Raw genomic sequence first — 14643 nt, forward strand, 5'->3', positions numbered from 1 at the left:
CCCCCCAGACTTGAAGATTTAAGTAGTAAAATAGCTCAATATCGTATTTTCAGCACGCTTGATCTTGAAAGTGCGTATTATCAAATACCCATTAAAGCAGACCTTAGGAGTGAGAAACAGCGAAGATCGAGCAGCAGTAAAGCAACACGGCGTTATAACAGCAAACCACACCACTCATGAGTAGTCGGAATAAGTAGAAGGAATTGCTGATTGCCGTTGATTCAGGGGAGAGTCAACGCTTTCACAGACATAAATTTACCAGGAAATTGAGCCACTCCGTCGCTCCGCTCCTCGAAGTTCATTCCATCCTGGCCTGAAGGCTTTGATAAATACATTGGCCTACGTCGGGGCGAGACAACCGAAGTGTTCAGAGTGCGAAATTACTGATCGGAAGGTCCGTGGTTCGAACCCGCCCTCTGCCTCTTGACTTCCCCTGTCTAGGCTTGGGCAACCTGGCGGTATCCCAGCCGTCGTGCAACCTTCGGGTGGCATGGCAGTTAGGCACCGGAAGGGTGCTACAGCTGAACGAACGATTTGGCCTACGTCCCGACAGCATCTCCCCTAACAGTTGATATCCCGTGTTTTGAGTATCATCCTATCTTTGGCTATATCCCACAGGAGCTGGAAGTTTCTTGAAGTGTACTTTATTCGCGCTGATAAGTGCTTTACGGATATCAGCCATATTCGGCCCGTGAGGGTGGACCACCAAATGTGGCAAGTGGCGAACTCTGCCAGCATGTTCGGTCTCAGGGTCGTGATTGACAAGCTCAACACACCTTTGACGATATAGGGGAGAGATGCCTCATTAGTTGAAACGCGAATTTACTACCAGAATGTCCGTGGTACGAAGCCGACCTCATCCTCTCGTTCACTTGTATCACCTTTTCGGTGCTTAACTGCCATGCCACCAGAAAGAAGCATGAGGGCTGGGAAACTGCCAGGTTGCCCAAGCCTAGGAAGGGGAACGTTCGCTAGTTCCACTTTCGGTAAGATAATGCACGTGGTTTTGGTAAACTTGAGATGCACCTCTCTTCTGCTAATTCTGCAGCTAATATTTACATAGAATCACTGCTTCAGAAACATCAGTAAAGCTTGCATTGCTAGATATAGGCAACGCAGCCTTGAAACTTCCTAAATATGGACGGAGGTGGACTCTCCGGAAAGCTATTTTAAGGGCGTTTTCTACTACGACCATGCGTAATGTTGCAATTTCTTCCTGGTTGGTATTGCTTTTGGATTTCTACCCTGCCCCTGCGAAGGTAAAGTCCAACGTAAATAACGATTTCAATCGCAGGATTCTAAATTGTTTGATCAAAATCAAAAAGAAATGTGCGCTCGTTGGTGTCCATGCGAATATTTACAACTGTAAAATCAGATAATGTCTCTCATTTAGAATGCTCAACAGGAGGATCTTCGCATCGAACGAGACCGGAACCCCCGAGTGGAACATATTTATCCAGCTAGTTTGAATTAGTGTAACATGTGGTCCTAATTATGGGAGCAGATCAACGACTTATTTATTCTGAGCTTTGATTATTATAGTCTTGGTGCTGATGGTAATTTTTGGTTGGTGAGGGGTGAGATGATAACATATGTACTCTGATATGGACCGTTTTTCTGCGAACGCTAAAGTCTTCTCTTCTTTTCCTTGTAGTCTCAGTCCAACCCACAACAGCTGGTCTGGATTGTCAAATTGAAAGCTATTCATTAAACCACTCAGTTCGTTTTCTACATGGAATTCCCCATTCATCGCATCCATTTCTACGGTTATACCCCTGTCCCCTTCACCTGTATTGCTGCAGCTGACTCCGGTCTGCTTGCCACTGGCAGGCAAGATGGATCCATCGAGGTGTACGACAGGCATCGTAATTTCTTTATGGTTGCACGGATTCCATCCACTGTCACCAAGTCGGTCGAGGCTTTAAGTTGGATTGGCCCGCGGCTATTTTACACTGGAGCTTTGGGTCGGTTGGTCGAAGTTGATCTCGACACCTTCTCCGTCAAAGTTGGTGACTTCCGTTTTTTCTGAAATAGCTTTCAGGACACACTGCTTTTGATGGGAAATCCAATCTCTCGGTGTCTCTCTTCTTGTGGTTCTTATCTAGTCGTGAGTAATCCTCCAGTTTCCCTGTGAACCCTCCTAGATTGGTAACGACGAAGGTTTTATTTCCATATGCAGCACTGAATCATCTTCTGTTTCATTGGTTCAGACGCTCCCGCAACTGACAGGTATTGTGACCGTTAGAAGTGATTGTCTCCACTGCAGGCAAAATCCTCTCCCTTGCATGTATTGATGCCAAAGAGAAACTTCTGGCCGCTGGGACGAGCTCAGGGACTTTGATGGTCATCTGTTTCACAAACACATCGTACAGTATTCGGCATACACTTCTTTCTGAGTCGAAGGACACGTTCGTTTGGGTTCTTCTATTTAGCAAGTGAGTCTTTTCGAATGAACGTGTTCTATTTATACCGTAGCACTAAGTCATCTCGTGACACGGTTGAACGATCTGTTGAAATATCAGGGAGCGTAGCGACGAGTCTGTATAGTGATAGAAATCTCTTATCCTTCCCATAGTTCTTCAGAATTTAAGAACAGAAACCACTGAAAGGCGACAGAAAAACTCACTTTGGCTTAGTTGTTGCACACAACATTCGGATTTGGACCCGACTGGAAGCGAGTTCTCTCTGCCTGCAGTACACTTTCTCTATCACTCAGGAGACCCGTCGAATAGTCTTCTCTTTGGAATTTGCCGTTGTGCCTAGTAGTCTCCTTATTATGCAAAGCCCATAGGTTTGACTTAATGCCTAGTTGCTTCGGGGACCTCTCACTTACACTGATGAAATGTTTGTTTCTGTTGTGTACTGCGTTACGCGAACTCAAAACCATATTCCTGGTCTTCAGCTAATCATTTTTTCTAGCTTATTGCTGCTCCGTTTGCTTAAACTTCACTCTTTTCAGAACTTCACTCTTCTCTGGTGACAATAAGGGCAACGTTTGTGTTTGGGATGTCACTGTTGGTGGACTTTTACACACTTTTCCAAGTCACTACGCGCATGTATTGGCACTCACCGCATCACCAGATGGTCAAACCGTATTCAGTGGAGGAGCTGATGCTTTGGTCCGACGATACGAACGGTTCCTTTCAGAAGATAATTGCAGTAGGTGAAAACAGCCTGAATCTCTTTCGTTCTCATCCATTCAACCACTTTTTGCCTAGTTTCTCATCCATCTGTATCATAAAAAATGCCGTAATATGAGTCCGCATGCTGTTCCACCATGGAACCGAGGTGGATTACGCGTAATCACGATTCGACATCTCTTGCTGGATGCGCCAGAGGTGAAATTACCCGCAACGGAAAATTTGCTCCCTAAAGACGTAGCAGCAAAATGCGCGTCTATGTTGAGCAACACTATCAACTCTCCTTACTTTGTCTTGATCGCCACTTTCTATAAAGCAAGTGGGCCTCCAAATGTCCCGCCCTAGCTTAATTTTTGCTGCCTGTCCTTTATCATCGTAATATAATTAACGACACTTAACGGTATGATTGAGCTGAGGATAATGGTCAGTTTTGGACATTTGCTTACCACTTCATTCCAATCACACTCTAAGTTTAGTGGTCCGCTAGGAACAGGGCGGTTACGGAATTATTGAATGTCTATTCAAGGAAGTTTTAGGCACGCTGTCAATGGCTTGTTGTCCTTTCGACCCTTAACCGTCGTAATTCTTTCAGAGAACACCAGAATTCACATTTTGTCAGGTCGCTGTAAACTGAAAAAAAGCGATAAGTCAACGATGAATGCAACCGCGTGCTATTATTTCGATCTAGCTGCTTGGCAGCTCAGTCCATGCGAGTAACCTATTGTTTGTGAGTGAGCACTTGAATGGTTACACAATTCATTAGGACAGCACACATGCAATAGAGAGCTCAAACTATCATCCAGGACGGCACTGTTGATAAACCTTTATAAACCTGATGGGGTTTGCTATTCTAAAGCATTGGTTTGGTATTTATTTTACAATTACTAATGAGACTTCGTTGTACACTAGACACAAAATTCGTGACGAAAAGTCGTATACCCTATTTCAACGTTGAGATGTGCCTTCCGCGGAGAGCTACCTTCTATGTAGCCTTAGGCTCGTGCAATATACCTACGTGAGGAACCAAAAAGTGTATGTTTAGTGGCGTACCTCATACTTGTTGATAACTCATGTCTACCTGGTGCTGTAACTGTACATAAACCGAGGGCCACGAACCAATCTTTTGCTTGTTTGTTGAATGCTCGTCTTCTGCAACCACCCCAGCTTGTTGCCGAATAAAACGGTTTCATAAGTGAATGGTTTGTGGATGAAGGAATTTAAAGATTTGAGGTACCGTAGGCAATTAATTCTGAATCTTCTTCGCGAGTGCTAATATTGTGACGCTAGTCTATTAGGGTCGTCAGGCTTATACTGACGAAATCATCACTATCAGCATTCAGCTCTGCGGTTGTTACTGCTGCTGAACTGTGCAACCGGAACTGAGAGGAAGGTCGTGTCATTCAGAGAAGTTAGTGATAAGAGAACCTAACAAACATACAAGAGGTATATGAGTGATGAAACCTATTAGGGTAAGGCCTGGTTTCAACGCTAGTGTTTGTAGTAATGATGATGATAGTGGTGAGAATGTGATATTTAACACAGCTTGCTCCTAGATTCAAGCCCAGAATCAAATTCCTTAGCATAAATGCCTTTGGATAGGGCAATTATTGTTGCGGTTTCTTACTAGGGTAGCGAGCATGCCTGTTAAATTAAATTCATTCATCTCGATGACTCTTAATCTCGCTCGCCGTTGTGGGGTAGGTGGTCACCTATTTGTCACACTTGCTTCTACGTGTAAAGTGAAGATCATTGTACTGCATTCTGCAACCGTAGAAGGTTATACTAAAGCTTCTCTGTTCACTCGCTTCTCCGTCACGACGGATTATTATACGCTCATTGTTAGGCTAATTAACGGTGTATTTCTAGCGGTTCATGTGACAAACCTGATTTCCTCAGCCACAGCATTGTGAAACTATTTTTCTTCGATACGACAGGCCATCTTCAGATGTCGCTCTGTAGAAATGCCGCTGCCCTTGGTTCCGCTGTTGTCCACTGTTATCGGCCTAAACTAATTCACTTTAGTGTTCACCACTCTTCCTTGCTCCTTTTCAGCCCAGTGGGAACTCGGCGGAACTATACGCGGTTGTAGACGTGACATTCGTGGTTTGGTCTATCTGGCTGGCCAAAATTACGATCCTGCTTCTCAGGCCACGAATCTTGATACTCGTTTCGAACCTCATCGTCTTCTGGCTGTTGGTTTAGATGCGCGTTTGCAAGTTTTGGCTTGTGAGCAACCGGAGCGCGGTTTAGATGCATTCGCCAGGGCACACCGGACTCTGGCCTGTCAAGTCGGTCGTCCGCGTGATTCGAAGATTAAATCCATTGCCCATGTGGCGGCTTTACCGTTTTGGCCGCTTGCTTGTGCTGCGACTCGACCATCTCCTTGTGAATTTGTCAGCGTTGAACACTCAAACGAACAACGACCACCGACGCGCCTGTGTCTTCTTCGTTATCCGGACAAGCTTGACTTAGTACGTTTGGCGCAAATAGATGATAAACGGAAACGAAGTCAAGCTCATCGTTTTCTCCCAATCTCCAATTCTCTTCTGCAGCTGGCTGAAATAAGACCACGGAAAGGATTGGAGATCATAGCTTCGACGCTTTCCAAGTGTGGTTCTTTTGTTGCCTATTCAGATATGGTTCGAACGAGGATTCTACGGGTTACCATATCGGTAGGCACTTGTTGTTATTTTTTGTTTCAAAGTAAATTACGCGAGCCTTAGTGCCTTGCATTTTTATTGGGACAGACAGTATCCGTTGTTGATACTGGAATCATATCAACCGAAGGTCTTCTAATCTCCCTAGTTACAATGTAGATGTAGTATTTTCTCACCGCACTCCAGCAAAACTCATGCTGGACACTCTGCTGGGATCATTTAGTGAAATACACTGCACCAGGAAGAACGAGTGCCAAATCCCAGCCTAAACTAATGCAATTTCTCCAATCTGTCGTTCCTAATACCTATTCTTCAACTAGTTGGCGAAACATCTTATCGAAACTGGACACTCATTTAACCTGATTTTCGAAAGATATTTAGACAATTGACTGTCTGCCCTAGAAATTTACCGACCTTCTGACCTACTCTTTTGGACTGATGATGCCTTTGTGCCTAACGAACGTGGCAAGCATCGGTTTCATTTACACAATGATCATTGTGTGCTTCCTGGTAGCCCCAATTGTCAGTGCATGTGCCTCTCATGTACACCACCGTCAGTGGCTTCGCTGGATCCCCTAATGATAAATGGTTAATCAAAGGCCTCACCTCAAGGCTGCAGTTCCTTGTGTACAAAACTTGGTTCTGATCAATTGGTGTGTATGTTGGCACGTCACTTCTTACTTCAGGGATATTTCCGGCACGGGCACTGCCCAAAACCTAGGCAAATAAACAAACCGGTTATGGAAACGGCCACTTACTTGTGGGGCGGAAGATCATAGAACATGCAGTGATTTTTGCCTTCGAATCTGTCTCTCTCGTAAATGACTGAACACTGGATCTGTCTGAGATCATTAGGTGGAAAAATCGTCCCTGGAACTAAAGAGTAGCAAAGTCCTATCCATACGAAAGTCTTTCTAAATGATGATCATGAACACTCAGTACGCAGTCTTGAAAATTTCACAAAATACTTTGAACTTAACAAGTTCCTTAATGCAGCGGTAACATAGTTCTTCTCTGCCAGCTAAATCGTTTGCTGTATATCTTTACGTCGCGTGGGTGTTCATGCTGCGACGCTTCGATGTTCCGTTTTTTAATTGGCTACCTGACTACTCAGAGCGAGAACGTTCAATATTTTCACGTCGCTTTTTCCAAATGCCGTTTGTCTTCGTTATAAAGTCATCCCAATTTTCATAAAAGTGACAACAGGCGAGGAAAAAGTTTTTACATGTTCGATCCGTGACAAAGCCCGGTATCGGGCTTATAAAAGACTGTCATGTACTGGAAACATCACGTAAACGTCACGTCACTTTATTTTATGTAAAAGGGCGTTTCCGAGCCACAGTCACAATCCTATAATTTTCATATTCGTGCAGTCTCCCATCAGATTCCTGTCTTTTTTGTTCCTGGGTCATAACGGGCTAGTACCAAAGGGAACTAAAAAAAACGCGATCAACAGCTCATTTGTTTCTGCCATCATAGGGATGTCATCGCATCATGTAGTTGATTTGACTAAGCGTATCTCATGTAAATTAAGGATGATGTAATTCGACTATGTTACGAAGTAGCGGGAAGCACAACAGAAGAACCAGAAAAGGAAGCATCAAGCAAACCAATCGCATCACTGAAGCATGAACACATTTGCCTATCAGGGGTGATAATTCAGTTGCGTCCAGAGTGCACTGGTGGAGAAGTGGTAACACGCTCGCCCAGCATCAGATAATCGGAGTCTAAACCCCAACATAGCCAAGGATATCCACTGCTGAAGAGCACCAACAGGGGCGAAACTAGAATCGAGTGCTTTCCCTCTTTGGTGTAGGCTCACCGGAACAAATGCACCGGGACAGGTGAAGGACTGTTCAAACGAGAGTGACGTGAACGTGAACTCTACAAATTCCGCAACCATGTGCAACTAGAAGGACCGTTAGTGGTAGCCCATACTCTGCGAAAGGTAATGATACGGTACAACAATGATACCATGCACGGTTCTCAACTTTATCAGATCGAAAATGGTGCATAACGGATACCGTGTGTTTTATTGAAGGTTTACCTCTGTCGCGATAGATCAACCCGGTAACTTGCTTTGACCATTTACCAGTTAAGCGTATCAATCCACCGGCTCTTGCAGGTTTTTTATAACATGATCGCTTGCTAGTCACAGTGCGCACATTGTGACTTTCCAGCACAGTCAGGGATCCTTAACTGTAGTCCCATTCATATCCACCATCATCGCTCATTGCTATTGTACGTTTTGTCATATACTCTTGACGTTTCTGATTACCAACTGCCGGTATCTTTGAGGATCGAATCACATTTGGAATGCAGTCACATTCGTAGCCACCGGATGTTCAACTTGTGGCTGAATAGCCGGGTATGTCTATCAACGAATAAAACTGGGCAGGGGTATTGCTTCAGTCTTGGAGCACTGTAGTTAGCTGACGGGACGTTGATAATAACTAGGATACTCCTGCTCTCATAGCCTCATTTCTGTTAGCGAACCATGTTTTAATATGGATTTCGATGTGTTTGAAATGATTCAGCTTGCTTGTACAATTATGTGCTGTGACGATTTAACTCTAGTGTCACCTTCTTATGTCTTAGCCGGTAACTGTCGAAGAGGAACGTCGAGGAGTTCTGCCTTCAGTGTCTGTTTCACGAATCCAATGGGAACAAAACGACAGAAAACGGAAATCCGTCTCAAGAAGACGTCTGTCTCCCTCCGCCAGAACGAATTCGACAGATTCCCTCACCGAGTCATCTCGAATCCATGGATCCTCATCCGAAACCGATACAGATACAGATGATTTGTCTGCAGCGTCGGTTGCGAAGTTTTTCGCCTTAGATCAGACCATCGGCTCCGTCACGTCGGTGGAAAACAACACTTCAGACGTGTTCCCCACTCCTATCAAACATCAACCAGATATCAATGAGAATGCTTTGCCTTCTTCATCTTGTTTGACCTTTACAGATGATTCACAGCATCTTATTCAAGTGCTCCGAGCTTCTGCCGAGCTGATTTGCGTTGACGTCCAAACGGGCAATGAAAACTGGCGGCGCGATCTTATCTCGGGTAAATGTTCGATTATGTTGTGAGACTGCTAGCGACTGTATAGCCTGTGTCGTTCATATCGAGCAAAACTAGCGTCATTGAATAGTGCCCAGTGCACCTATTTACTACTTATGGTTGAGGCATGTTCATCCAATTCATAAGATCGCTTCCGGTTCTGTATAGGTTACTGGGATGAGTGGCGCTACGGAATAAATAAAAGAAAACCTCGCGGTCAGCCGGTTACTCGCTATCGGACCGTGTCCCAATAAACATGCTTTGGCTTCCATAATTTGGTTTATGCGACGGTTGTCCGCCACCAATGGAAGATACGTTACGTCTTGAGATTGAAACGTGGGTTAACAAAACACTGTGGGGTTTTCCAACTTAATGGTTTAGATGTCTCGCCTTTGTGCACATGCTGTGATCTTTTGCCCTCAAATCAAAGGCTAATTCCAAAGCAGGTGATTGGTACGCAGGGTCTTCAGTGACACTGTAGGTTTCACAATCATCAAGGTCTGTCGCATCATCTTTGTGTGGAAATTTTCAAGGTGGGGAGCCTGCAACCAAGTATTTGCCTTCAGAAAATCGAGGTCACTTGCTTTTTTGGAGATTAGAAAAAGCTCCAACACTTTTCTGCGTGACATTGTTCATCGGATTTCGAAATCAGTTTTGTTTGCTAACAACTCTGAACTGTTGAGTGCGATTTGGCACTTCACTATGATCACATTGGCAGACAGATCAACTCACAAGCTGTCCCAGTAACTGGGAACGATTTCCCCATGTCTTGTGATAGGTTACTGCACCTTGCGTGTAGATTCCGCACTGTTCCTCTCCGTTTTCATACCAAGCGTCGGTTAGGCAGTATACTTTTTGAGAAACTTGAAAATTTGTGTTTCCTTCATACGTCTTATTGGAACTGATAGATGCAGCGGTTAGGTTCGAACCACTGAGCCAGCAAGTGGACGTTTTAAGTCTGTCAGATTCTTACTACATAGGCAAAATTTGACTTGACCATTGCATTGATTGTTTTTTCTCCCTTGAATGCCAACCCTATTCGAATTCTGATGTTGGTCGCATTCATCCTTTTCATTTACACAGAAAGTGGTTCAGTATTCCGCGTACACCTGCTGTCCGTTTCCAAATCCGTCGGCACGGGTGTAGCTGTGGTCGCCATTGGTTGTTCAGATGGCCGGGTACGTCTATACTCAACGGCGTCCGGACAGCAGTTACTGACATGCCCTTGTGTTGCTTCTTCCTCTGGCTACTCACCACTTCCCGCCTGTCTGGCCTTCTCGGTGCCCCGGTCGGGTGAACTGGACCTCTCCATTCTCTACACCAATAGTCAATTGTCTGAATGGCATCTAAGTTTGAGCAAACTGAACTGTCCGGACGACGCTTCATGCGCAGTTCCCAATCGTGACTTGGACAGGTCTGCCATGAGTGCGACTTTCAACATGTGGTTATCAGATTTTTGGAATAAAATGGAGGAAGAAGTACACTCCAACCTTGGCTTGTTTCACTCGTTGGCCTATGTGGATTCGGACAACTGGTTGCTTGCCTCAGACCGGTATCTTGTCTTGCTCACAAGAAACAAGGTATGTTGTTTGACTCCGGTCCGTTTTTTCGAATGTATCTTTGATGATGCGGCGTAATGACTAATAGCTTGTCACAGAGTGACCCCTCAGCGAGTTTACATCGAAGAATCAGTTGTCTTCATCTTCTTACTGCTGGCTGACACGAAAAAATGGCTTCAAATCGCTCTGCTGTTCTTTCCACGAGGTAGACACTCTGTTGAGTGCACCATGCTTACTGCATCACTGGTTGCTTGGAAAACCCACGGGAGCACTAGTAATTTGATTACACCAACCGAAGCAATGCGCCACAGTTGCCCCCCAGCAGTAAATCTAACCGGCTGGTGCTGTGTTGATTAAAAGCTAATGTACGCATTACAAGCTGCAAGTGACAGACGCATTTCTCACCCACTGAAACAACGCTGCAAATCCACTCACACTGCGTCCTGACAGCTACTTCGTCAAGTGGTGAAAGGCTACATTTCACTCATCTATTTAGCTGCTGCATGGGCCCTCAACTAACAGAGACCTATGATTTGTACTTATCAACCTAGGGGTATTCGATATCCACTAAATTACCTAAAGCTGGGATCTGAATCAAAACAGCCTTGGGCAGGCTTACCTCGTTAATTTTATCCCCTGTGCTAGTGTGCACCAACCAGTCCACTCCGCTCCCATCCGTAGCACCTCCCTGTTTTGTTTTCCTGCTTTCCCGTATTTTTTTCTCTGGTAGTTCTAAACGAGACTGAGTAACTGCCTACTTGATCTGGCTGATTGTGTTGTAACTCCCCTGAATATCAGCCAAGGCACATTCTGAAGTAAACGCCCCTCACAGGACATTTCCCGTCGCACTCTAGGGATTCTCCTGCAGTGGACATTTTCAAGTTTCTCATAGGTGTTTGAGGTTGTTTACTGGAAAACTCATCGCATCTTCAATGTCAGATGTCATCGTCTTTTTTTACCACTAACGAATCGCGACCACGTTATTCTGAGAAATTGGAACTTGTTTCTGGTCCACAGTACTGAAGGCGTTAACGAACTGCTAAATCTTGAAAACCGAAAGAATCAGTTAGACACACCGGTTAATAAGCGTTCAGCTGTAGCACCCTTCCGGTGCCTGGCTGCCATGCCACCCGAAGGAAGCACGAGGGCTGGGATACTGCCAGGTTGCCCAAGCCTAGACAGGGGAAGTCGAGTGGCGGAGGTTGGATTCGAACCACGGATCTTCCGGTCAGTAGATTCGCGCTCTAACCACTTGGGCCATCTCTGTTGCCATTTATATATTCGTGTGTGTTTTCTCCCTTATATACCATTACATTGTTTAAATCCGAGACAATAAGACAGGCGGGCAAATGCGCAGTCCTTAGGTAGCCAGGAGATTTAGAAGCCGATCAAAATTTCATTCTGTGAATGAAGTTGCCACGTGTTGAAATTCTGAGAAGCAGTGTACAGGTGTTTCATCCTCGATAAATACCATCAACCGTGTGCATTTCACGAATATTTTGAAAAACTGGGACAGGTAACCTAACTGGTGGTGGTTGAACATTGTTATTCAACCACTAGTGGCCGATGTCACTTAGCCAGAGTATATTGCCACCAATCTTTAATCACATATGACCCGATGTTGAATGGCTTCTTCAGTGACACCGTATTCTGTTTAAGTGCCAGCTGATCATACTGGCGATCAGCCACTTCTATCCGAGTCGTATAGGGCTCAGCCACTTCTATAAGGTTGTGTGATGCCTGCTGCCAATGATTCTCAGCTGTAGCAGCTCTACGGTATCATCGACTTTTCAGCACAGACTTAGGATCCATTTCTAGCCAAACCACTCACAGTCCTGTTGAGAGCCACTAGCTGGCCTAAAAGTGATGGCACAACATAGTGCCAGTATTAGTTCCTTCACGTCAGAGCACTGCTGTCATCCCTCTATCCCCCAACTTTCAGTCGAATACCCATCTTCCTTAAATAAACCATTATGACAGCGCTTTCTCGAAGGTTGCCCATTGCGCGGTATTTCGGTTGGAACAGATAACCAAGCTGTTAACCAATACCAGGGGCGTTACTCTTACTGTCAACCCGTGCTGCGATCGTAGAATCCAGCAAATCTTGATCAAAAATCGTCATCATCATCGTTATCAGCTGTAATAACCGCGTACCTGTACCGCGTACCTGGTTGATTAGAAATAGAAACAGCTGACGGGTATATCTCTGTCTACTTAGGCTGGGTGCGCCAACCATCAATGAGCGTGATCTTTTGAGGAACGTGCGTCAACAATCTGTACTTATCTAGCTTGAGAGCGAGATGGCTCAAGTGAATAGAGCGTGAATTTACCAACCGGAAGGTCCGTGGTTAGAGTCCGACCTCTGCCTCTCGACTTGCCCTGTCTAGGCTTGGGCAACCTGGCACTGTCTCAGCCCTCGTGCAACCTTCGTGTGGCATAGAACCAGCGAAAGGGTGCTATAGCTGGATTTATCCAGCTTGTTCTATTTGTGCTCGGGATAGTGACAAGGTCAAAAGTGGAGATCTGGATTGTGGAGTTTCACTCGTTGGACTTATATAAACACGCAGAACCCAAGGATTGTATAGACACATGGGCAGCTCGCATCAAGTTGCTTGTGTCAGTCGGCACACACTGTCTATCTGATATGTTTTTCACCTCCATCTTCTTTGGGACGATTTGCATGTAAATCGCAGGGTAGGGAGATCGCACCGAAATTGTGAAAGTCACGGAATTTTGTTGGATTCTAACTCTACCTTTAGTAGCTGGAGTCGTTCAAACATTAAATGGCATATTCTATCTTTCGGTTGTCGAGCTGACGAGTAGGCGGTAGTCTGGTGTGTGTGTGTGTGTGAGTTTGATACATGGTTTCTTTTTCGTAAACTACATTCTCTGCCTGACTAGTTTAATGTACCCATGGGTTTTCTGTCTGTGCAACTTAAAGACCTTAAATTCGATCGAGAGTGCGATAAACCTCCAGTTGATGACGTTTTTCAATCGAATGTGCAACAAAACAACGACCTCTCAGCTGTACCACTCTTCCAGTGCCTATTTGCCACGCCACCCGAAGTAAGCACAACAGTTGCGATACTGCCAGGTTCTCCATACCTAAAGAGGAGCAGTCGAGATGCAGAGATTGGGTTCGAACCACAGATCTTTCAATCGGTATGTTCGTACCTTAAGCACTGAGCTATTTCGTGGAAGGCTATCTCTCGTTTCAGTTGGGAGTGTTTTCACAAGCAGAATTGACCCTAAGTTCAGTATCAGTTACAATTGTAGATAATCCATAGAACTCACTACTTAAGATAAATTCATGAGGAGGCTGTTCGATAACCGCTCAATACCCCAGTTATCTTGTGTTGTTGTCGCTGTTGTTTACGTTTTTGGGTGACCAGTGACCCGTCGTTTTAAAAGAAAAACAAGATTTCTCGAATCCCCACCCCAACAAATAGGGATACACGATCCCAGGTGGCTGTTTCCTGAAAATTTCCAAAATCTATCTAGTCTTGACAATGACGCTACGAAAGAACACTGGGCTTGTTGGTCATAAGGCCTCGATTTTCCGGAATCACCACCGATCTCAACGGCCCCTGCTGTCGCGCCAGCACAAAGACAGCAAGATAACGAACATAGTGTGGAGAAGCAAGACATTCGTCGACGGTAATGGTTCGTAGCACACACAATGGCCATCTCTCATACGATGTTGTCAGTTTTGGTACCTTAAACCTGGCTGTTGAGCGTATCATGCCTGCAGTGTTTACATTACTTCAGCATGATACTTGTTACCAATTTTTCATCTGCTTTTAGCCTTTCTTCCGTGGTATGATTACCAAGCGGCTTCGAACAAAGGACGAACTGTATCCTGAAAGTTGCATGCGGATATGTACAAACTTTGAGGTAATGAAATTTCTCTCCCACTTCGTAAATTTAGTGTACTACTCTCTGGCTCGCAATAGCCCGTGTTTCATCAGTTTTTTTACTGAAGCATGCAGAGATGGGGCTTTCATTCCAGACGACCCTGATTATGTCACCCCTGTCTACTGTCAGCTGACCTCTGTTATCGGCTAGATCTGACGAAAGATGAACCAAATGTTTTGTTATTGATTACGTCGTTACGATTATTTCTGTTAACGATAGAATGAACGGATCTTTACTCTCCAATGCATGTCATATACAACCACATTCGATACTCCAGAACATTTGGTTCCTAAACCTATATATATACCATA

General features: G+C 44.9%; 3 protein-coding genes across 3 annotated transcripts in view; 2 read left to right on the forward strand and 1 right to left on the reverse strand.

Annotated features, from left to right (window-relative positions):
• Window positions 1-335, reverse strand: part of T265_00718 (hypothetical protein) — a gene marked incomplete at both ends in the record, with an annotated part of 7205 nt that extends 6870 nt beyond the window's left edge. Inside the window, one exon of the mRNA XM_009164567.1 lies at window positions 246-335. Coding sequence (XP_009162831.1) covers window positions 246-335 — 90 coding nt within the window. The remainder of the gene's footprint in view (window positions 1-245) is intronic.
• The window catches only part of T265_12620 (hypothetical protein), a gene marked incomplete at both ends in the record, with an annotated part of 7973 nt that extends 7401 nt beyond the window's left edge, over window positions 1-572 (forward strand). The window contains 2 exon segments of the mRNA XM_009164629.1: window positions 263-401; window positions 442-572. Coding sequence (XP_009162893.1) covers window positions 263-401; window positions 442-572 — 270 coding nt within the window.
• A 1160-nt stretch (window positions 573-1732) lies between these two features.
• The window catches only part of T265_00719 (hypothetical protein), a gene marked incomplete at both ends in the record, with an annotated part of 13840 nt that continues 929 nt past the window's right edge, over window positions 1733-14643 (forward strand). The window contains 10 exons of the mRNA XM_009164568.1: window positions 1733-2005; window positions 2042-2107; window positions 2145-2229; window positions 2267-2435; window positions 2960-3159; window positions 5193-5812; window positions 8396-8864; window positions 9942-10438; window positions 11505-11702; window positions 14222-14311. Coding sequence (XP_009162832.1) covers window positions 1733-2005; window positions 2042-2107; window positions 2145-2229; window positions 2267-2435; window positions 2960-3159; window positions 5193-5812; window positions 8396-8864; window positions 9942-10438; window positions 11505-11702; window positions 14222-14311 — 2667 coding nt within the window. The remainder of the gene's footprint in view (window positions 2006-2041; window positions 2108-2144; window positions 2230-2266; window positions 2436-2959; window positions 3160-5192; window positions 5813-8395; window positions 8865-9941; window positions 10439-11504; window positions 11703-14221; window positions 14312-14643) is intronic.

This window comes from Opisthorchis viverrini (assembly GCF_000715545.1).
Source record: "Opisthorchis viverrini unplaced genomic scaffold opera_v5_7, whole genome shotgun sequence".
NCBI lineage: Eukaryota > Metazoa > Platyhelminthes > Trematoda > Opisthorchiida > Opisthorchiidae > Opisthorchis > Opisthorchis viverrini.